Source organism: Musca autumnalis, unplaced genomic scaffold (assembly GCF_047663935.1).
Source record: "Musca autumnalis isolate F117 unplaced genomic scaffold, ASM4766393v1 scaffold_1, whole genome shotgun sequence".
Classification (NCBI taxonomy): domain Eukaryota; kingdom Metazoa; phylum Arthropoda; class Insecta; order Diptera; family Muscidae; genus Musca; species Musca autumnalis.
The window spans coordinates 254749205-254772833 of record NW_027411644.1 but is presented as its reverse complement, the minus strand read 5'-3'; the positions used below and the strand labels follow the sequence as shown (position 1 = coordinate 254772833).

Sequence of the window (23629 nt, the reverse complement as noted above, 5' to 3'; positions counted from 1 at the left end):
GTCCCGCAGTCCGAAATTGCCCTGAAAAATCCCGAAAACCCGGGACAAGGAAATTTGGAAATCCCGAATCCCCGGATTTTTGAAAATCTGTCCTTAGGATCAACCGATTTGAACCAAATTTTGCACTTCGTAATATTTTCCCTAAACTTAGTTAAAGTTCGAAGATGGTCCATATCGACCCACTCCTTAGGGTACCTCCCACACAAAAGTTCAATATGTGTCTGTAAAATGGTGTGAACGATAACTCTCGAATGGAGCAATCGATTTGGTCCAAACTTTGCACTACGTAAAATTTTTTCCGGACATAGATGAGGTTTCAATATGGACCCCTCCGGTCCACTCTTACGGGAGCAATCGATTTGGTCCAAACTTTGCACTTCGTAAAATTTTTTCCGGACATAGATGAGGTTTCAATATGGACTTTATCGGTCCACTCCTTCGGGTACTTCAAACACAAAATTTCAGAAAAGTTAAGTTCAAGATCTTCTCTCGAATCGCTTTGACTTTTGTTGTAACAGCTTGTATTCACTGCCCCTTATTACGACGGTACAAGTTTCATAAGGGGCAAGTCCATACTTCCTTAGAAAAAGGCTGAAAAGTGCAAAAAGACCTATTACACCGTGTGTAGTGGTTGGAGCCGAAGATAACTCTCTAACGGATCTGCCGATTCGGTCCAATATTTTTTCCAAAAATAGTGTAAGTTCGAAGATAAGCCATATCGGTCCACTCCTTCAGGTACCTCCTCCACAAAAGTTCAAAAATGTTCGGAAAAATTGTGCGCACGATAACTCTTCAAGGGAGTGACCGATTTGGTTCATACTTAACACATCCCAATATATCTACCAGATACAGATCAGGTTCGAATATGGATTATATTTATCCACTCCTTCGGCTACCTCCCAACAAAAATTCGGATAAGTTCACCTTAAGACCTTTGATTTTTGGATGCACGTTAACTCTCGAACTGATCAATCAATTGGGTCCAAAATTTGGCCTTCGTCATATTTTGTCCAAACTTAGTTTCAGTACGAAGGTGGGCAATACCGGTCCACAACTTCGACACCGTCACTTATATACATATGTGGACGCCAACCGTTTGTGGAATTCAGAAATAAGAAGTTTAAGACCAGTACAGTAAAACAGGGATTTTCCAATGACGGGGTGATATTTCCGGAACTGTTTAACATCCACCCTTCAGACGGCATAGATAACGTTGTTGTTGTAACAATGTTTTCACTATATGTTTGTAAGCTCATTCTTCTGCTTAGTCTGGTTCTCGGTCTATCTCCAGTTCTAGGAATGTGGATGCTTCGATGGGATGTAACCACAGATCTACGGGAGTTAGTTGAGTCGGTTTGGCAGAGTAGTTGAAAAGGTGCTGTGTGTCGTGCATGGTGTCATCTATCCTTGCATAATAGTAATTCAGACGGCTGCACCATCCGGAGGGTAGCTTAGTCAAAAATACTCTGGTTTGTCGTAGCAGCTGATGCTCCTCAGCTGCGATAGATGGGGGATGTTCTACGAGGACAACATTCACACCATAGTTGTTTATGGCATCTGCGACTGCTTGCGTGTGAATGTTATTTAATCCGGATTGATAGGCTTGTTGATCTAGAGGTTATCTCTTGTAACGCTGGACGTCTCTTTCTAGATCATGATCATGGGATTCTATCCACCATATGGTGATTAGGATGGCTATCACGGTAACTCCCGAGCGAATATTACAATAAAAACATGTCATTATGTCCCCGTACTGGAAGAATTTTTGTATCCTTATGTAGATGGTCCGCGGAAGACTTGAGGAGGACTCCTGTTGCAGTTCTCAGGGCAGCATTCTGACAGGTTCGAATATTTATTCCATCGGGTTACACTTATATTTTCGGACCACATTGGCGCCGACCTAAAGCATTTTATGGTTCTTTGCCTGCACCCCAAGTGCCGGCGTCTAGGGACTTGAGGACATTGTTACTACATCTCAGAGTATCGCAGACATGTCATCCGCCGTAAACATGCTGTCGAATGTGACCCCTAGAATCTTGGGGTAATTAATGGTCGGAATTCTGCTAACATCGACCAGGACATTCAACTCAGTGCTCACCTCTGCAGTTGATGTGGTGAAAATTAATGGCCGTAGATTTAGTGGCGGATATTTATATATGCCTCTCGTGGAAAAAGGTGCTAAGATCAGTCAAATAAGAGTTCAAACTTTCACAAATAACTTGAGGGTAGGTACTTGATGCCAAGATTGTACAGTCATCCGCATACGCTCCGATCTCAATTCCCTTTGAAGTAGGTGAAATACAGGAGATTAAGAGGTTAAACACATTCGAAGATATCACCCAACCTTGGGCAACTCCCTGTTTCACTCTGCAGGACTTGGACTTCTTGTTCCACACACATATAATTGATTATCCAACGTTTCAACCTTGGGCGGCGGGATGTTTGCTCAATGTCCTCAAACCGCGTCGAGTGCTTGACAGTTTCAAAGGCTTTTGATAAGTCATGCGCCACCATCAGTGTTCTATCACACGGCTTGCTTTGGTTGAATCTTCGAGTAATATGTGTGGAGTGATAGGGAACTGGATAGCTATTTCTGACTACAGTTGTTTCAGCATTACCATGGAGATTTCATCAGGGTTCGACGCTTTGGATGATTTATCGTTCCTGATGATATTCCCAACATCATCCATTGCAAATTGGGTTGGTTCGTTCTCGGCAGGAAGAGATCTAATGCGGGGTAGTACTCTTCGCCCTGTCACTCGTACCTCTTCGGGTCAGTCAGCGTAGCGTCGATAAACGTGGCCGAAGTCCTATCTTCCTTCTTTCCTGGGTTGGATAGTGGCTTAACCGTTGCCCCCAATCCTCTTAACGCGGCTCCAGTATTGCAACGCTTCAGATGATTTAACCAATTTTTTCGCTTATGCTTACCGACCAACATGTTAACATTCAGTTTCAGCTCCCTGGCTCTTGGATCACTAGAGTTGGCACGGCGAAGCTTATCACGATCATTTGCTGGTCCCTTCTCCTCTTCTGGAAAATTTGGTCTCACTTCAAGCATTCGATCAGCAGGTATATAACGAGCTGCTGCAACACTGATAATGTCTCCGAACGTCCCTACGGCCTCGGAGTGAAGCGGCTGATGTTACATCTGGCGAACTGTGACACTATCGGCTAATTCTGGTAGAGGCGTCCTCATTGACCGTGCAAAACGTAAATATACCAAAAACTATAAAAAAACTACAAAATGTGTTTTCGTTTGCTTGATAATTTGAACAAATACACCTTATTTTATTCTACATACTACACTGGAATAGCCCGAATGATCCAAAACCCTGCCTAAAGATTTGTTTTTTTTTCTTGGTCTAGACTTTGTTGATTGGATCTGTAAGGCGAATTACTAGGCCCACTATTTATAATAACTATCCCACTAAAAACGTACGCCGCAAACTTACAAAACTTCTTTTATCACCTAATAAATGCTATTTATTTTTAAAACTCCTTTTTACTTGTTTAAATTTTATTTCATTCCGTTATCGAAGATAGCCGATATTTCCACCAGCTGATGCTATACGTTAACCCATGAACACACGATACTTCATGCGCTAATTCCATTTTTCCCATTTTGGCAATATGGCATCACTAACACGAACTGTCAACACTTCTCGCACACAACCGCCACAACGAGAGCTGGTGGTTTTTTGCGTGTTGTTCTCTTGTGAAATTTTTGTTGAAAATATTTTCATTAATTACTGGAAAAATACACCAAATTTTTTAATTTATTTGGTCTACAAAGGATTGCCAATAAAAATCCTTCAAGATGATGTACGACAATGAAGACCGTAAGTAAAATTAAATGACAATTTTCGAGTTAAATATTTTCATGATAAAACATGGCGACTGAAGACAACGCTTTGTAGCGATGGAGCCCCCATTTAAATACAAAAACAACAATTGGATACAATTTTTAACACAATTTTATTACTTTAGAAATGTACGAGGAGGAGAATGCCGAGGAAATTTCCCATGAATTGTGGCAGGAAGCCTGTTGGATTGTCATCAACGCCTACTTCGATGAGAAGGGTCTTGTGAGACAGCAATTGGACAGTTTTGATGAATTTATTCAGATGTCCGTACAGCGCATTGTCGAAGACTCTCCGGCCATTGACTTGCAGGCCGAAGCACAGCATACATCGGGAGAGATTGAGACACCGGTAAGCTATTTATACAAATCAGTAAAATTGGAATATGTTTGTTAATCGGAAAACATTTTCAGCCCCGTTTCCTTTTGAAATTCGAACAAATTTATTTATCAAAACCCACACATTGGGAAAAAGATGGTTCACCCAGTCCTATGATGCCTAACGAAGCACGTTTGCGTAATTTGACCTATTCAGCTCCGCTCTATGTTGATATTACAAAATCGAAAATTGTTGAGGGCCAAGCCCCTGTCGAAACACAACATCAAAAAACTTTCATTGGCAAAATTCCCATTATGTTACGTTCCACATATTGTTTGTTATCTCAGTTAACAGATCGTGATTTAACAGAATTGAATGAATGTCCATTGGATCCTGGTGGTTACTTCATTATTAACGGTTCCGAAAAGGTTCTGATCGCTCAAGAGAAAATGGCAACCAACACTGTATATGTTTTCAGCATGAAAGATGGCAAATATGCCTATAAGGCTGAAATTCGTTCATGTTTGGAACACAGCTCACGTCCCACATCCACACTCTGGGTTAATATGATGGCCAGAGGTTCACAAAATATTAAAAAGTCAGCAATTGGTCAACGTATAATTGCCATTTTGCCCTACATCAAACAAGAAATTCCCATTATGATTGTTTTTCGTGCATTGGGTTTTGTGGCAGATCGTGATATTTTGGAACACATTATCTATGACTTTGATGATCCAGAAATGATGGAAATGGTAAAACCTTCGTTGGATGAAGCTTTCGTTGTGCAAGAACAAAATGTTGCTTTGAATTTCATTGGTACCAGAGGTGCACGTCCTGGTGTCACCAAAGATAAACGTATCAAATACGCTAAGGAAATTCTGCAAAAAGAAATGTTGCCACATGTGGGTGTTTCGGATTTCTGTGAAACTAAAAAGGCTTACTTTTTGGGTTATATGGTACATCGTCTGCTACTGGCGTCGTTGGGTCGTCGTGAATTGGACGATCGGGATCACTACGGTAATTACCACGAAAATATGCATTTGCAAAAATTACTTATGTAAAATTATATTTATCTTATAGGTAATAAGCGTTTGGATTTGGCTGGTCCCCTTATGGCCTTCTTGTTCCGTGGCCTCTTTAAGAATCTCTTGAAAGAGGTGCGCATGTACACACAGAAGTTCATTGATCGTGGAAAAGATTTCAACTTGGAATTGGCCATCAAGACAAATATCATCACTGATGGTTTGCGTTACTCATTGGCCACAGGCAACTGGGGTGATCAGAAAAAAGCTCATCAGGCCCGTGCTGGTGTATCTCAGGTATTGAACCGTTTGACATTCGCCTCAACATTGTCCCATTTACGTCGTGTTAATTCACCCATTGGTCGAGATGGTAAATTGGCCAAGCCACGTCAGTTGCACAATACTTTGTGGGGTATGTTGTGCCCTGCCGAAACACCTGAAGGAGCTGCTGTAGGTCTGGTAAAGAATTTGGCACTTATGGCCTATATTTCTGTCGGTTCACAACCATCACCAATTTTGGAGTTCTTGGAAGAATGGTCTATGGAAAATTTGGAAGAAATTGCCCCTTCAGCCATTGCAGATGCAACTAAGATATTTGTCAATGGTTGTTGGGTAGGTATCCATCGTGACCCCGAACAGTTGATGGCCACTTTACGTAAATTGCGCAGACAGATGGATATTATTGTTTCGGAAGTGTCTATGATTCGTGACATCCGTGATCGTGAAATTCGTATTTACACTGATGCTGGTCGCATCTGTCGCCCATTGCTGATTGTTGAAAATGGAGCCCTGTTGCTGAAAAAGACCCATGTTGAAATGTTAAAGGAACGTGATTACAATAACTACAGTTGGCAAGTGTTGGTAGCCTCGGGTGTAGTGGAATATATTGACACACTAGAAGAGGAAACTGTCATGATTGCCATGTCTCCATATGATTTAAAACAAAACAAAGAATACGCCTATTGTACCACATACACACATTGTGAAATTCATCCCGCCATGATATTGGGTGTTTGTGCTTCTATTATACCCTTCCCTGATCACAACCAATCACCCCGTAACACCTATCAAAGTGCTATGGGTAAACAAGCTATGGGTGTTTACATTACCAACTTCCATGTTCGGATGGACACACTGGCCCACGTATTGTACTATCCCATGAAACCTCTGGTTACCACACGTTCCATGGAATATTTGCGTTTCAGAGAATTACCAGCCGGCATTAATTCAATTGTAGCCATTCTCTGTTATACCGGTTACAACCAAGAAGATTCTGTCATTTTGAATGCTTCAGCTGTCGAAAGAGGATATTTCCGTTCGGTGTTTTACCGTTCATACAAAGATTCAGAAAACAAACGCATTGGTGACCAAGAAGAGAACTTTGAAAAACCCAACCGTCAAACTTGTCAGGGTATGCGTAATGCCCATTATGACAAATTGGATGATGATGGTATTATTGCTCCCGGTATTCGTGTGTCCGGTGATGATGTCGTCATTGGCAAAACTATGACTCTACCCGAAAATGACGATGAACTTGACAGCACAACAAAACGTTTCACCAAACGAGATGCATCGACATTCTTGCGTAATTCTGAAACTGGTATCGTGGATCAAGTCATGTTAACCTTGAACAGTGAAGGCTACAAGTTTTGTAAGATTCGTGTCAGATCAGTACGTATTCCACAAATTGGTGATAAATTCGCCTCACGTCACGGTCAAAAGGGTACCTGTGGTATCCAATATCGTCAAGAGGATATGCCATTTTCATGCGAAGGTTTAGCACCCGATATTATCATTAATCCTCACGCCATTCCATCTCGTATGACAATTGGCCATTTAATTGAATGTTTACAAGGCAAATTGGGTTCGAATAAGGGTGAAATTGGTGATGCAACACCCTTCAACGATGCTGTCAACGTACAAAAGATTTCGACCTTCCTGCAAGAGTACGGCTATCATTTGCGTGGCAATGAAGTTATGTACAATGGTCACACAGGTCGTAAAATTAATGCTCAAGTGTTTTTGGGACCCACCTACTATCAACGTCTTAAGCACATGGTGGACGACAAAATCCACTCTCGTGCCAGAGGTCCCGTACAGATTTTGGTGAGACAACCTATGGAAGGCAGAGCTCGTGATGGTGGTCTGCGTTTCGGTGAGATGGAACGTGATTGTCAGATATCTCATGGTGCCGCTCAATTTTTGAGAGAACGTCTATTCGAAGTCTCCGATCCTTATCGTATTCATGTGTGCAATTTCTGTGGTTTAATTGCCATCGCTAATTTACGTAACAACACCTTTGAATGCAAGGGTTGCAAGAATAAAACACAAATCTCTCAAGTACGTTTGCCCTATGCCGCTAAATTGTTGTTCCAGGAACTAATGTCTATGAATATTGCTCCACGTTTGATGGTGGTTTAAGAGGCAAGCAAAACAAATTTTACGTAAATGATAGAAGATGGGGTCGATTGGTTGGCATATGCTTAATTATAGAGCATTTTAATATATCAAATATCAATTATATTAATATAATTTATAGAATAATATTGATGATGACTTTGTATTTCATAATTTATGACTGTGTTTAATAAAAATTTTTTAAAATAAGTATTTAATTTGATTTTTGATCTTTTTGATAGTTATCACAGTTATCACTGTGAAAGGCTTTTCTTTATTAAAGAGGTGACAATTTGAATGCGATAAAAATAAATTGTCTGCATGGTAAGCAGGGTCGCATAGCTCACGTTAGGTCGCGTCTTTAAGATGGACGAAATAATTTAGAATTAGAGAGACAATTTTCTTATGATGGACAAAACTTTTGACAAACATGAAATCATCTGAAAACTTCCCTGCGTATGTCCCTGTTTACGGGGTTTAGTTCGACATTCTCCTTCTACGAGGATTTCTTTTGATTTTTGAAGAAATTTTCTCTACAACATCCCATGCTTCTAAACCATACGACAAAGAAAGTGGTTAAGCCGGGAGTTGAGTATCGAAGGAATGTCCTCATTCTATTCACCAGTTGCTATGGTTTCCGGACACATCTACTCCTCCATGATGAGAAACAGTTTGCCATTTATATCAACATGGAATTCAGAAATAAACAGCATCACTAAACTACGGCATCATTACACAACATATCCACCCATATCAGTCGAACGGAAATGTAACAGAATAGTCGTAGTGGCCCATGATCTTACGTTCAGTAAAACAAGGAGTTCCACAAGGTAGAGCTCGAGTGATATCTATGTTTAACTTCAACCTTTGTGACACTCCACAACACCCAGAATCCTAAAGTTGACAGATTATGGCTTATACATCTGAGTAGTTGATGATGTATGTGGGCCGCCTTAAGACCATCTTCATCGGGAAAAGAATATCATGCCGATTCAGCAGAGCAAAACGATTATGCCGTCTCCATAAACTAGCGATGTTGGATATGGAGAGCCACCGACCCAGTTTGTCGAGCAGCATATCCCGGAATGCCTGCTCCGAATCCTTTTGGTCCGTGCCGGGACGGAGAAAAACCCTGGACCAATATATTTGTGCTCGGTTTGTCACATCCGCATCTTCACCCACATCCAGCCTTCGGTGAGATGCAATAGATGTCAGGAGTGGGTGCATCCAAGGGGTTGCTCTGGACTTGTCCACGTGAGTGAGTACGGCAGGGACTATGTTGCTGCATGCTGTGTGAATACAGTCCCCAGTGAGTCATCGGATTACGAAACTCCCTCACCGTCTGATTATGAGACTCCCCCGCAGTCCCCTCGACAACAACCGCACATGCAGCCTTTAACACCAGCCGTTGTTGTCCCAATCCCGGAAAATGCATCCTTTTTGCAATTTAATTGCAATGGACTCCGAGGTAAGATCGAGGAAATAGTAGATTTCATGAGTCGGAGGAATATCAAGGTCGCTACGGTGCAAGAAACCAAGCTCAACAACAACTGTAGCTGTAGACATCTCTCAATATCACCGTCGAAATCAACAGTTACCCTTTTCACATCATGGACACGTGAAGTAAGAATGGAACTAGACATAAGCGTCGATGGAAGAACAATACCGACCGTCCAGCACCCGAAGATCCTGGGTGTTGTGTTCGACAACTTACTCAACTTCACAGGACACGCCGCATACATAAAGACAAAAGTCCAAGCCAAAAACAAGGTCCTGAAAGCGCTGGCAGGTACCACTTGGGGCAAAGACAAAGAAACGCTCACAGCGACATACAAGGCAATCAGTCGCTCAATTCTGAGCTATGCTGCCCCCGTTTGGACATCGTTTATGAGTGACACCCAGTGGAGTAAATTACAGGTAGTTCAAAATAGTGCTTTGCGGATTGCTACCGGATGTGTTTTGATGTCGAGTGTGGATCATCTACATGAGGAGACGAGGGTACTGTCGGTACAGCAACATAATGTGTTGCTTGCTAGACAGTTCCTCCTGGCCTGCCATCTGCCTAGTCATCCCAACCATCACATAGTGATGCAGGATCCTCCTCCACGACACATCCGGAAGGACATCAGGCGCTACTGCCCGGACATCCAAGACGTCATACCATCAGACCTCAACAGATTGTCAATAGCAGCAGGTCTGAAACAGCTGCACACTCGGGCGGTCCAAGAGGCCGTCAACAGATACAGCCCTAACAAAGTCCTTAACCAACACCCACCAGCAATCTCTGATAGCGAGAGACAACTTCCCAGATCAACCAGAACCATCTTGGCACAGCTCAGATCTGGTTATAGCAACATATTGAACTGTTACCGTGCCAGAATAGTTCCAGGCACATTGGACCAGTGCCCAAGTTGCTCACAGTCTCCGCACAATACCGCACATTTATTCTCTTGTCCGAATAAACCCACGGATTTGCGCCCCGTGGATCTCTGGATAAGACCGGTGGAAGTGGCCCGTTTTCTACAACTACCAATAGACAATTAGCCATATTTATATATCCCCACATATCACACACATCAATCAACCAACACACACACAACTAACCCACAATATCCCAATAACACAATATACCTCCACAATCAATTCTCAGCCCATACTCATCCAAACACAATATCCCATTACACATCCCAACACAATAACCCATGCATGCCACACCCACACCAACTTATGACACACGAATGATTTAACATCTCTATTTATCAACAGGGGAAATCAATTGGTTGCAGACAACCTGTTACAACAACAACAACAACAACAACAACTGTAGCTTACAACATTGCGATGGTTACAACATGCTAAGGAAGAATCGCACCAAAAGTGGAGATGGGGGATTAGCTTTCCTATTGCACCAGTCTGTCCAATACAGACCTATCTCGCTTGAGCCTGTCTCTAATGACTCGTACATGGAATGTATGTGGATAGCAGTCAGATGTGGAACTGCCGAGATAGAGTAGCTGAACGTATACATCCCGCCGAGAAATAGCTGTATCTCAGATTACGTGCCGCGCATCATGAGATGTGGCATTCCGCCCTCGGAAACGACCAGAGAGGTACAGCGCTTTCTTAGCAGATTGACAGCTCTACGTTTTGCACGGTAAATGAGAACGCCCCTACCAAAATTAGAGGAGAGTGTCACAGCTCGCCAGACACAACCATCGTGTCACATGGTCTGACAAATGACGTTACCTGGCAACCCGTCATTTCCCTTGGATCAGACCATCTCCCCATAATTGTCTCCATTAGCAGACCACCCGATTTCATTAACTCTGAACGCCGCACATTCGTCAATCATAAGAAAGCTGGTTGACCGGGTTTCTGAGAGTTCAACAATCACCGCTTCAGAGAACTCCCCAATCCTTCTGATGTTTGGCTAGCGGAAAGGACGTTCCGAGACATCATCACTGCTGCAGCCGCTCGCAATATCCCTGCTGGTCGAATACCCAAAGTAAGACCAAACTTCCCAGCAGAGGCGACGGGATTAGCAAATGAGCGTGATGAGCTTCGCCCAACCAACCCCAATGACCCCAGAGTCAGGGAGCTGACACTGGAAGTTAACAGGCTGGTCGGCGAGCATAAGCGGTACAAGTGGTTAAATCATCTGAAGAGTTGCAACATTGGAGCCGGTATAGGTGAATTGTGGGCAACGGTTAAGTCACTCTCTAACCTTGGAAAGAAGGAAGATATGTCCTCAGTCACGTTTGGCGAAGTCACGTTCACTGATCCGAAGAGGTGCCCACGTAAGTTCAGTGGGCAGTTTGTCGAGCACACCCACCCGAGAGTGGCAGGACGAAGAGAAGAGTACTACATGCATCAGATCTCTTCCTGCCAAGGATAAACCACCACAATTTCAATGGATGATGTTGCGAATGGCATCAGTAAGTCATCCAAAGCGTTGGCCCCTAAAGGAATCGCCATAGTAATGCTGAAACAGCTGGATGAGTCGGGAGTGGAGTATCTCTCTAAAGTTTTCAACCTGTCGCTAGCCACACTCATTGTTCCCGAAGTCTGGAAAATTGGCAGGGTGGTTCCGCAACTAAATTCGGGCAAGGATGCCAGCAAAGGTGAGTCGTACAGACTGGTTTCGCTTTTGTCGCTCGTGGCAAAGACCTTTGAGGTTTTAGTCCTCCCCATCGTTAGAAATAGCTATCCAGTTGTCGATCATCAGCATGGGATCCGTAAGCAGTACACCACGACAACAGCGCTGCACGCCATCATCACACATATTAGCCGAGGACTCAACCAGAGCAAGGTGTGTGATAGAACTGTGATCATGGCGCTTGACTTATCAAAAGCTTTTGATACTGTAAAGCACACCACGCTGTTCGAGGATATCAACCAGACAACCCTCCAGCCAAGTTTGAAACGTAGGATAATCAATTATATATGTGTGGAAATGAAGTCCAAGCCCCTTAGAATGAAACAGGGAGTTCCCCAAGGTGGGGTGATATCTGCGGAACTATATAACCTCTACCTCTTTTGTATTCCGCCCCCTCCAGACTGCATTGACGATCGTTACGTATGCGGATTATGGTACGATCTTGATACTTGACGTTCCCTGATGTCATTTGTGAAAGGCTGAATTCGTATTTGACTGATCTTACCACCTTTCCACGTTAGGAATATGCAAATATCCGCCACAATATCTGTGGCCACTCTGTTCACCACATTGACACAGGTGTGGAACAGAGTTAGATGTCACTTGCCCTAAATTCTAGGTGTCAGATTCGACAGTATGTATGTCGTCCGCGAGTACCACAGCTATCTGCGACAAGCTTAGATGTAGGACCAAGGTCCTCTCCCTAGCCGGCAGTACTTGTGGCAAACTATGTGACCCCAGTATGGTCCGCGAATATAAGTGCAACGTGATGGAATATATTCAAAACTGCTGGCATGCCGCCCTGAAAACAGCCACTTCTTAGTTTGCGTTCGGTTATAGCCACCGGATACGAAAACATCCCCGTCGAATAATGATGGACTAAAAAAGATTGTCGATGGAATTTTAACTCCAATAGAGCAGGTTATTCTTAGTCATAGTAGTGTGTTGCTTGTCATTCAGTCCGCTGAACTGCGCCCTAAGACCACGGAAAAATATAGACAGTGAATCTTGGTATAAATAATTTCAAAGAGAGTGAAGCACTATTAAACTCCACGCCTGATCTGAGCCATCCTAACAAAACAAACATGAAGATAAGTGTTGTCCTTATCACTGAACGACCCATTTTAATCCTACCAAAAGCTCATTTTTCTAGTCAGATATGTATGTATATGACATTTTTATGGAATTGCTAGCCACGCCAGATAATCTCGATTGAAGATTCTTTTGGGAACAAGTTGAGTTTAGGGCCCGGTCCCGGATTTTGATGATATATATATACCACATATAGCCCTTGGGTTCCTGAATATAACGATATAAATTTTGTCTTGCACAAGTCCATACTTCCCGAGTTATGGGCCTTCAAAGTTCCACAATTACCAAAGACATTTCTCATTCAAAGGTAAAGCCCCCCGGTCCCGAAAATTATTTTTTTATATTGTATAGTTTTTTCTAAGTGGCCGGCCTCCGGCCGGCTATTTAAGACTTTCTCATATGGACAGGAGCCAATCTAGGGCACGGGAACAACATTTTTTTAATTGAAATGTTTTTCTTACTTTAACAAGGGAATTTTTGGAACCTCAGAGGCTCATATCTCGGGAAGTATGGACTTGTGCAAGACAAAATGTATATCGTTGTACTCAGGACCGCATCTGTGGTATATATATTAACTTAATCCGGGACCGTGTCCTAAACACAACTTATACCTTCTTTTGATCTGTACAACAAGGACTATCTGAGGTAAGATATACACAAATACAGTTAGTCAACTTAATTATTGCAAAACCAAAATTATTGCAAAATTGGAATTAAAACATCATTTTAATGGTATAAATAAATATCATTTTTAATATTTTTGTTACAGATGTTTATTAATATAATAAGATAAAAAAGTAACTAAATGTCACTAAACATTTTCTTAAAATTAACAAAAATGAAAACAACTCATTATTTGCACTGTCAACTAAAGAATTGCAAAATTCACAACTTTTCAGTCTTTTACGGTATTTTTCGAAAAGTTGGTTCTAATATTTCGTATGCCCACCTTGGCATCAAAACCAGCTTGTAAACGTATCTGAATTTAACAAATAAGTTTCGTAATGTCATATTCCAATGGTATTTTTTGGCATTCTTCTTTATTGCATTTTATTTAGTCCTCCAGGTTAGTGGGCGGCCTATTCCCGACTTTTTCCTTCAGGTGTACCCATGAATTGTCGATGGGGTTAATATCTAGACATTGGAACGGGGTGTAAATGACTTTGGTACACTTGTATAACAACCAAGTGCTACATAAATTAGATTAATGCTTAGGGGCGTTGTCTTTGTAGTACTCATATTGCAATTTTTTTGAATTTTCAGGGCCAACAGGCCTAAATTTCTTGACGCTTTTGGTTAAATCATGTTTTGAAACATCTAAATATACTTCCTCTGTCATTGTTTCCTCCAAAATCTGGATGTTACCAACGTCACTGCTTGGTATACAACCTATACCATAAATGACAGTTTTCCGAACTTTACGGTATGTATTAAATTTTTGTTTTCCATGGCTGTAAGGGGTTTTCGCAACACTTTTTGAGACCCATCGTGATAGTACAGCATAATTTTAGTCTCATCAGAAAATATAACGACATGCCGATACTAAAGTTGGCGTGAAAAGTTGTCTGTAACAAGTCCGAATAGTTTCTATATATTGTGCTGGGAGGGCAATGGTTTTTACCTAGTCACTCGTGATGAGTGCTTGCTATTATGTAGCACTTTTCTGGCTTTTCCATGTGACACACTTACTCCAAAATCATTTTTATTAAAAATAATCATTTTTCTGGTGCTGCTTTGGGTTCTTTCGTCACTTTCTTTAATAATTCTCCTGTCAATTCGTGTGGTTACAATATAGGGTCTGCCATGTAACGCCTTCAGTTTGAGGCTGGCTTCTTTCTCGGTGCGGTAAATGATGTTGTATACACTTCTCAGGTTACGAGAGGTGACTTTAAAGATTTCTCTTTCGGATTAACCATTATTATAATTGGAATAGACCAAATGTAGCCTATTTTCAAACCGTTTACCTGACTTTCTCTTTTTCTGAATATACTGTCTATGTTACACACACAAAAATTAATTTATGATCAAAAATTATGGATCTACATGTTCACATACCATAAAAGTCATAAAATTCCTTAACCCTTTCGGGGATTCTATGCCATATGGCATAACCAGTTTTTGAAGCCCGTTTTAAGGCAAAATACTTATGGGCACTCTTTTTTTAATAATTTTGTATTTTTCCCTGAAGTGTTATCTAAAAATAATTCGACAAAAATTTTTGATTGGTGGACCCTATACATTGTTATGTCTCAAAGAGCAAGCGCTCCTCGTTCGATTTAAAATTTGCATGAAAATACCATCTTATAATTTTATATATTTTATTAACAAAAATATTTTTTTGTTAACTTTTTGTATTTAATTTATTTATTTATTTATTTATTTAGAATTATACTTATAGTTAATATAAGGATAATTACAAAAGGAGTACAAGAGCATTAGCTACAAAGGCCATCAGCTCATGCTGGTTTAAAATTAATTTTTTACATTGTTTTTTTTTTTTTTTTTTTTGGATATTTAGATAATAATATTGTTTCGTTTTATGTACATAAATATTGAATTTATATTTTGAATATTGATAGTTTTGATTAAATCAAATCCTCTGCTTTGCAGAAGAGTGCGTTGTTGTTGAGATAGGATGCTGCAAGATTGAAGTATATGTTTGACGTCTACAACAGCTCCACATTTGGGACATTTATTATCCATATTCTTATTAGTTAGGTGTTGATGTGTTAGGATTGTATGTCCCATGCGTAAACGGGAAAATATCTTAATTTTCTTTTTCTCAATGTTCGTAGGATATACAGCTGCTTGGTTTTGTGGGTTAACATCACTATAGTGGTGATGTTTAAAACTGTTCATGTTAGCAGTGTGTTGTTCATGAAGATGGGCTAAGATGTTTGCTTTGAGATCAGGACTTTCGATAATATTATCAAAGAACAATGGAGAGTTGCAAGCTAACTTCGCAGCCGCGTCAGCATGCACATTACCAGATAAACCAACATGTCCGGGAATCCACGCTATCTTTATTTTATTGCTATGTGATGTAAGTAGGTCCCTTATTTTGTTGATGCCAGCCCATTTGGTGTTTGATATGTTCAATATTGATTTTATCGCAGATAGACTGTCAGTTAGAATTATAGTTTTTCCTTTGGATTGTTTTGCTATAGTGATAGCTTGTAAAATTCCTGCTACTTCGGCGGTAAAAATAGAGCAGTAGTTGGATGTAATTTTAGAAGCAAGTATGTTGCCAGCTTTATTTACAACTGCATAAGCGGTTGTAAAGTCATTTTTTGAAGCATCAGTAAAAAGTGTTGACCAATCGGCGTGCTGTGCTATAATTTGCTGGAAATGTGACACGTACATCTCGTTGGGCGTGTTATCCTTTTTGAAAAATGATAAAGATATATCACATGAATTTTTGGGGAACATCCAAAAGGGGTATTTTGAAGAGTAACTCGTCACCTTATTTTTAAAATCAATGATATTGTTGTGGATACATTCATATATAATAGATGGCATTTTAGGTACACGTTTTGATGAAATTGCCTTACTGACGTCTTCATATATTATAGATGAGTTTATAGACATAATTTTGGGCAATAGTCTGTTTTTACTCTCATTAAATCTTTCCTCTAGTGATGGCAACCCCGATTCAGCTAGCAATATTTTAATTGGTGTTGTACGGTAAGCATATAAACTTGATCTTAGGCAGTCGTGGTATACAGATTTTATGAATTTTAGCGAAGACTTTGGGCTGTTGCCATACATGTAAAGTCCATAATCAATTTTACTTAGTACTAGTGTTTCCACTAGATACGTAAGTGTGTTGATATGTGCGTAGCATCTGCTCGACAAATATTTGATGATGTTTGCTCTGGGAATTAACTCCTTTTTTAGTTTTAAAATATGGGTTTTCCATCTGTAATTCTTCGTAAATGTTATGCCCAGAATTTTTAAATCATTGACATATGGAAAAGTAATGTCCTCAACTGAGAAATCGTTGGGTTGGCATCTCTGCTTTCTGCATATATGAAGTATTGAGGATTTCGATGAGGATATTTTTGATCCAGATGTTTTGGACCAGTTTAATAACTCACGAATTATTTTGGAGAATGCTGCATTGGTCTGGTTGTTGTCTTTTTGAATACTTAAAATGTAAACATCATCCGCGTACATGCAATGGTAGATTTTATTGTATTTGTTCATTATAGCGCTGATGTGGTTGAAAGCAATTTGGAAAAGGGTTACTGACAACGGCGATCCTTGGGGTATACCATTTTGCAAATTGAAACTTTTAGAGAAAAAATTATTTATTTTTACTCTAAAAGTTCTTCCAGAGAGAAAAGATTTGATATAATTTAAAATTTTAGAGCCGCAACCCCAAGATATTAACGAGTCAATGATGACGTGGATACCAATATGGTCAAATGCTTTTTCGAAGTCAATAGCCAGTATAGATATGTGATTTTTTGTGGAGATAGCTTTGGTGGCAAAGAAATCTATATGGAGAAGGGCATCGGAGCAACCCTGATTGGCTTTGAATGCTACTTGGTTAGATGTAACTAGTTTTCTTGTTTTTAAGAACCATGCTAATCGGCTCGAAATTATTCGTTCCATTAATTTTGAGAGGCAAGGCAGTAATGAGATTGGCCTATATCCGGAGAAGTTGGTTTTACTTTTATTTGGTTTTGGAATGGGAACAATTATGGCCGATTTCCATGAGTAGGGTATAACACCAGTGTCGAAGATTACGTTATATAACGACAGAAGTTTATCTTTGCCCACGCTGGAGAGGTTTTGTAAAAACACATAAGAGATGCGGTCATGCCCGGGTGTGTTACCTTTAACTTTTTTTAAAGCTAGATTTAGTTCCGAAATGGTTATCTCATGCTCCATAAAGGACGAGTATTTATTGGTTGCAGGATTAAAGAATTTGTTTGCGATGGCGTTTTTTGCGTTGTAAAATTCTGTGGTGAAATTGTTGTCCGAAGATTCTGCGGACCATTTTTGACCGAAAAGGTTTGCAATATCGGTAGGATTAGTAAAAATGGCATTATTGTCTTCCATGGCAGTGAAAGTGTGCGATGTATTCCGGTTGGAAATTCTATTTACTTTATTCCAAATATCAGACAAGGGAGAATCTCTACTGATTGTGTTTGTGAACTGTATGAAACATTTTACTTTTGCTTGCTTACATTCATACCTGAACTTTGCGTTTGATTTTTTGTAAATAATTCGGTTGCTGACTGTTGGACTTCTACGGAAAATCCGATATGTTTTTATTTTGTTTTGACGATAGATATTTAGATCTTTGTTCCACCAGGGGACGTAATGTTTCTTGTAATCCTTTTTTATTGGTACATACTTGTTTGCCGCAGATCGTATTGCTTTAGTTATTGTAGCGTTTATTTTATTAGGATTACTGTTGAGTGATTTGCCGACTAAATCTGAATCTACGGCAGAACTGTAGAGTGGCCATTTTGCATTTTTAAAATTGAATCTTGGCATACGTTTTACAGATGTCCAAGAAGAATTGGTGCTAATTGTTGTTGCAATAGGGAAATGGTCGCTGCTATATAGATTATTTATTGTCTCCGACGATGTAATTGGTAAGAGGGCAGTGGAGCAGCACGCAATATCAATGTTCGTAAATGTGTTTAAGGTGGATAGATGGGTAGCTTTGCCATCATTTAAAATACACATATTGTGCATATTCAAAGCCTGTTCCAGAAGTACTCCTCTAGAATTATTTGTTTGGGAACCCCATAGTATATTCCAGCAGTTGACGTCTCCAATTAACAAAACTGGAGATTGGATGTTTTCAAAAAGTGATGAAATGTCGTTGACAGTAAATGACTCATTAGGATGTATATACAGCGATATAACTGTTATTTTGATATTTAGTGTTATTTCCATAACAATGTTTAGGAGTTTAGAGGAATTGTAAATCCTTTTGTGAGGTATATGTTTCTTGATAAAAACAGCTAAGCCATTTTTTGCCGCTATATTTGAGGGGTGGTTGATGGAGTAAGCAGTAAAGGCGTTTGGTGCTATGGCTTGGGATTGAAAAGGAACGTGTGTTTCCTGTAGTGAGATGAAATGCGGGTGATGATCTTGGATTAACATTTGTAGATCAACGTAATTATTTATTAACCCTTTGATGTTCCACTGTATTATCTTGAAATTAGTCATTGAGATAAAGAAAAAAGGAAATAATGTTTTAAATAAAAACATTATTCATTCATTTGAATATCTTGAAGATCGTCGATTTCGGATCTTCTTTCCGTTATTTTGGCTGGCGTGCCAGTATATACATTTGATTCGCTTGAGGATGATGTTTGAGATACATCTGTATATTCAGATACTTGGTTTGTCTTGTTTTTGTTGTTTAAGCTTTCAATTTTTGATTTGAAACTTTTGAGTAGTTCTTCTCTGTCTATTTGTTTTGTGTTGAGATTATCGTCGTTTGTTTTGGTGATGGTTGTGTGATGAGTTTTATTTGAGTTTGATGGTTCTGAGTTATTTTGCTCATTTGATGTGTTTGTGTTTTGTTGATTTTGCTTTGACATTGATGGTGTTGTGTTGGTGTTGGTAGCTAGACCGACATTGGATATATTCTCTGTGTTGTTTGATTTGTTGTTGAGTGCTAATCTTTTTTTACGCTCTTCAATGGCATCTGAGAGTTTCTCAGTTGGAATTTCATTTGGAGTGTGCTTTGGGGCATTAATAGATGCTTCTTTAAAAGAACATTTGTTATGTATTTTGTACCTGAGTACCGTTTTTCTTTGTTGGATCTCTGGACAATTTTTGTTTGTGGCTCTGTGTTCATGACTGCAGTTGATACATTTGATATATGTGCATGGTGTTGGGTCATGTAAAGAAGAAGCACATACTTCACATGCCGGAGAATTTTTGCAAAACTTTTTAGTATGTCCCAATTTGAAGCAGTTTTTGCATTGTATGGGGTTTGGTATGTACTCCTTTACAATGCAATTAATAATCCCGATTTCAATTGTTTTTGGTATCTCATACAAATTGAAACTTAGTATGTGTGAAGGAGTGTTGTATACAGTACCATCGTTAAATCTAGTAACTTTCTGACAGTCAACAACACCTTGAGATTTTAATCCAGTAACAATTTCTTCTGTAGGAAGATCTGTAAGTAGATCGCAGTATACAAAACCTTTAACTATGTTCAATGTTGGATGATAAAAACACTCGACAGGACAGATGCCAGCAAGGTTTTTGGTTTTTATAAAGCGGTTGGCCTGGGCTTCATTTTTTGTTAAGAAAAGAAGATTTCCATCACGGGTGAATATTGTTTTGAGAGTGGGTTCGGAAGAAATTCCTTGTATTGCTTTTGATATCAGGAAGATGTTGAAGGATTTTAGCGTTTTCTCCGTATTTTTGCTTTTCATTACCACATATTTTGGACAAGCTTGATTTTTGGGTTTTTGATGAGTTAGGCTGGGGAAGTTCAAAGAGCTTCCCAGAACTAAAGGTGTAGTCTTTTGTTTTTTCCGTTTGGGGGATTGGTTACCCCCATCGGGATCTAAGATCCCATAGTAATTTCCTCCTGAGGTGGATGCCATGATAGCGATGGCCTGATTATTATCACTGTAGCACTTTACACGTAAGAAAATGTTCGTAAAAAATCGTTGTTGTAAAGAGAAAAATGTAACTGCGTGCGCTGAGTAAAAATATGTCCGTTCACAACAGGTGTTGAGAGTAAACTGGTATTTAATTTAGTAGATAATCATTGCCTTAATAATTAAAACGAAAAAAAGATCCGAAATATAGTTCAATGGAGCTGCCAGATTTTTTATATTTCATACTATGCCATATGGCATAGATTTTTCCCAACGGATATGTTTCACTTTGTTTGACTCCCAGATCTTCTATTGTAAAACCCCTAGATCTTCTAAAAGAAGACCTCCAGATCTTGTATAAATACACCTCCAGTTCTTCTAAAGGAAGACCTCCAGATCTTATATAAGTAGACCTCCAGGTCTTCTATACGAAGACTTCCAGGTCTTCTATAAGGAAACCTCCAGATCCACCATAGGAAAACCTCCAGATGATGTATAACAATTCTAGCAGATTTTCTAAAATAACTCCTCCAGATATTATATAGGATGACATTTAGGTGTTCTATAAGAAGTCCTTAAGATCTGCTATATGAAGACATTCAGGTCTTCTATAAGAAGTCCTCCAGTTTTTCTATAAGAAGGCCTCAAATCTTCCATAAGAAGACCCTAGGTTTTCTATAAGAAGACCCTAGCTTTTCTATAAGAAGACCCTAGGTTTTCTATAAGAAGACCCTAGGTCTTCTATAAGACGCTTTAAATGTTCTAAAAGAAGACCTCCAGATATTCTATAAGAAGACCTTCTATGTGAAGACCTCCAAATCTTCTAATAGTAGACCTCCAGATATTCTATGAAAAACCTTCATGTCTTCTATAAGTAGACATCCTGGTCTTCAATGAGAAGATCTTATGCTTTTCTATAAGAAGGGCCCCTGCTCTTCTATGAGAAGACCATCTGGTTTTTTATAAGAAGGTCTGAGAAGACGTCCTGCTCTTCTATGAGCAGACCTCCTGCTCTTATATAAGAAGACCTCCTTCTCTTCTATAAGAATATCTCCTGCCCTTCTATATGCAAACGTACTGCTCTTATATGAAAAGACGTCCTGCTCTTCTATCAGAAGACGTCCTGCTCTTCTATGAGCAGACCTCCTGCTCTTGTATAAGAAGACCTCCCGCCTTCTATATGCAAACGTCCTGCACTTCTATGAAAAGACGTCCTGCTCTTCTATGAGCAGACCTCCTGCTCTTATATAAGAAGACCTCCTTCTCTTCTATAAGAATACCTCCAGCCCTTCTATATGCAAACGTCCTTCTCTTCTACCAGAAGACGCCCTGCTCTTCTATGAGCAGACCTCCTGCTCTTGTACAAGAAGTCCTCCTTCTCTTCTATAAGAAGACCTCCTGCCATTCTATATGCAAACGTCCTGCTCTTATATGGAAAGACGTCCTGCTCTTCTATCAGAAGACGTCCTGCCCTTCTATATGCAAACGTCCTGCTCTTCTATGAAAATACGTCCTGCTCTTCAAGAAGAGAACCTCCTGCTCTTCAAGGAGAGGACCTCCTGCTCTTCTATAGGGAGACCTCTTGATCTACTATAAGATGACCTCCTGCTCTTTTATGTGAAGACCTCCTGCCCTTCTATATGCAAACGTCCTGCTCTTCTATGTGAAAACATCCTGTCTTTCTATGAGACGACCTTTTGCTCTTCCAGCAGAAGACATCCTGCCCTTCTATGAGAGGACCTTCTGCTCTTTTATGAGAAGACGTCCTGCTCTTCTATAAGAAGACCTCTTCCTCTTCTATAAGGCCTCCTGGTTTTCTATAAGATGAAATTTAATTAAAAACTTGAATATTTTAGTTTTGTTTTTTTTTTTCCTTTAAATACATTCTATGCCATATGGCATAGTTTCCACAAACCACCTTTCCAAACAAAATGTTAAAAAGTTAGTTTTGATTATTCATATAGTGGGCTTAAGTATATATAAAATTGGAAAAATATATTTTTCAGATCAAAAACAAAAAAGAAGCACCGAAAGGGTTAATTGGAAAAAATCGCGGGGAAAATCCCACTATTTTAATGCATGTTCATTCATTTTGCAATTATTTAGTTGACACCACAAAAACCAGGTACCCATCCATTTTGCCCGTTGTTTTTCTTATTTTCGACCGATTTCTGCATTTATTGGCTTGATGTTGTCATTAACAAGTAAATCAACAGGTATTTACAAAAAGAACAACATTATTGAAAGAATTTCTTGTAGTAATTCCTAATTAAATATCTAAATTTTTAAAAATTCATCATTTGCAATAATATAGTTGACTAACTGTACGTGTATCGGGTTTACGACTCGATCACGATCGCAGTTTTGAACTTCAAACTCAGTCTTTCTGACTGCTTGAACAAAAAAGTTGCAAAACTTGCTCCATCAATATTGGGTGATAATTTGTCATAAAAAACACTTACCTCTACGTATTAGAACATCAATTGAATCCCAGTGACGCGGAACAGACACATTACACATTTTTGAGAGAATTTGCTAAGTTTTCACAGTAGTCCTTTTAATTTTTTTCACTTTCACTCATTGTTGTTGCTGTTGGTGCTGGGGGCGGCACAAATGATGTTGGTGCTGGGGGCGGCACAAATGATGTTGTTGCTGTTGTTTCTGGGGGCGGCACAAATGATGTTGTTGCTGTTGTTTCTGGGGGCGGCACAAATGATGTTGTTGCTGTTGGTGCTGGGGGCAATGAGGTTATGACATTATTTAACAAATTTGCCAACGCTGCCGTTTGGCTTTGGAAAATATTGTGCATAGCACTTATTGCATTATTTATTACACTGTTATTGTTGTAATTCATGTTATGTTTTCTTTCTAAATACATACATAAAATACTCCCGACACTTTTTTATGTTTTTTCTTTTTCTTTTTATACAGCTTTGGCAATGCAATTTTCTTTTTTTACAGCTTTGGCAATGCAATTTTTTTTATTCAAACAAACAATTCAAAATGACGTTAAAAAATGACGTTTAACTTTCTCAATTTTTCAATTCTCACTTTTTCATTGACAACTTTGACAAATGACTTTGACAAATGACTTCCCAGCTAACAATTTTTTCCGAGGGCTCTGATTTCCGATTTTTTTCCGAAATTTTCTGACTATTTTTTAGATATCTGTCGACTTCTCTAATATTTTTCTAG

General features: G+C 39.5%; 1 protein-coding gene across 1 annotated transcript; it reads left to right on the top strand.

The window, feature by feature from the left end:
* Positions 1 to 3646: 3646 nt before the first annotated feature.
* Polr2B (RNA polymerase II subunit RpII140) lies at positions 3647 to 7810 on the top strand. The gene is made up of 4 exons (XM_073960783.1): positions 3647 to 3839; positions 3988 to 4211; positions 4274 to 5195; positions 5259 to 7810. Exons 1-4 carry the CDS (start codon positions 3818 to 3820, stop codon positions 7619 to 7621), a joined length of 3531 nt encoding a protein of 1176 aa, XP_073816884.1. The 5' UTR covers positions 3647 to 3817; the 3' UTR covers positions 7622 to 7810.
* The last annotated feature ends 15819 nt before the right edge of the window (positions 7811 to 23629 follow it).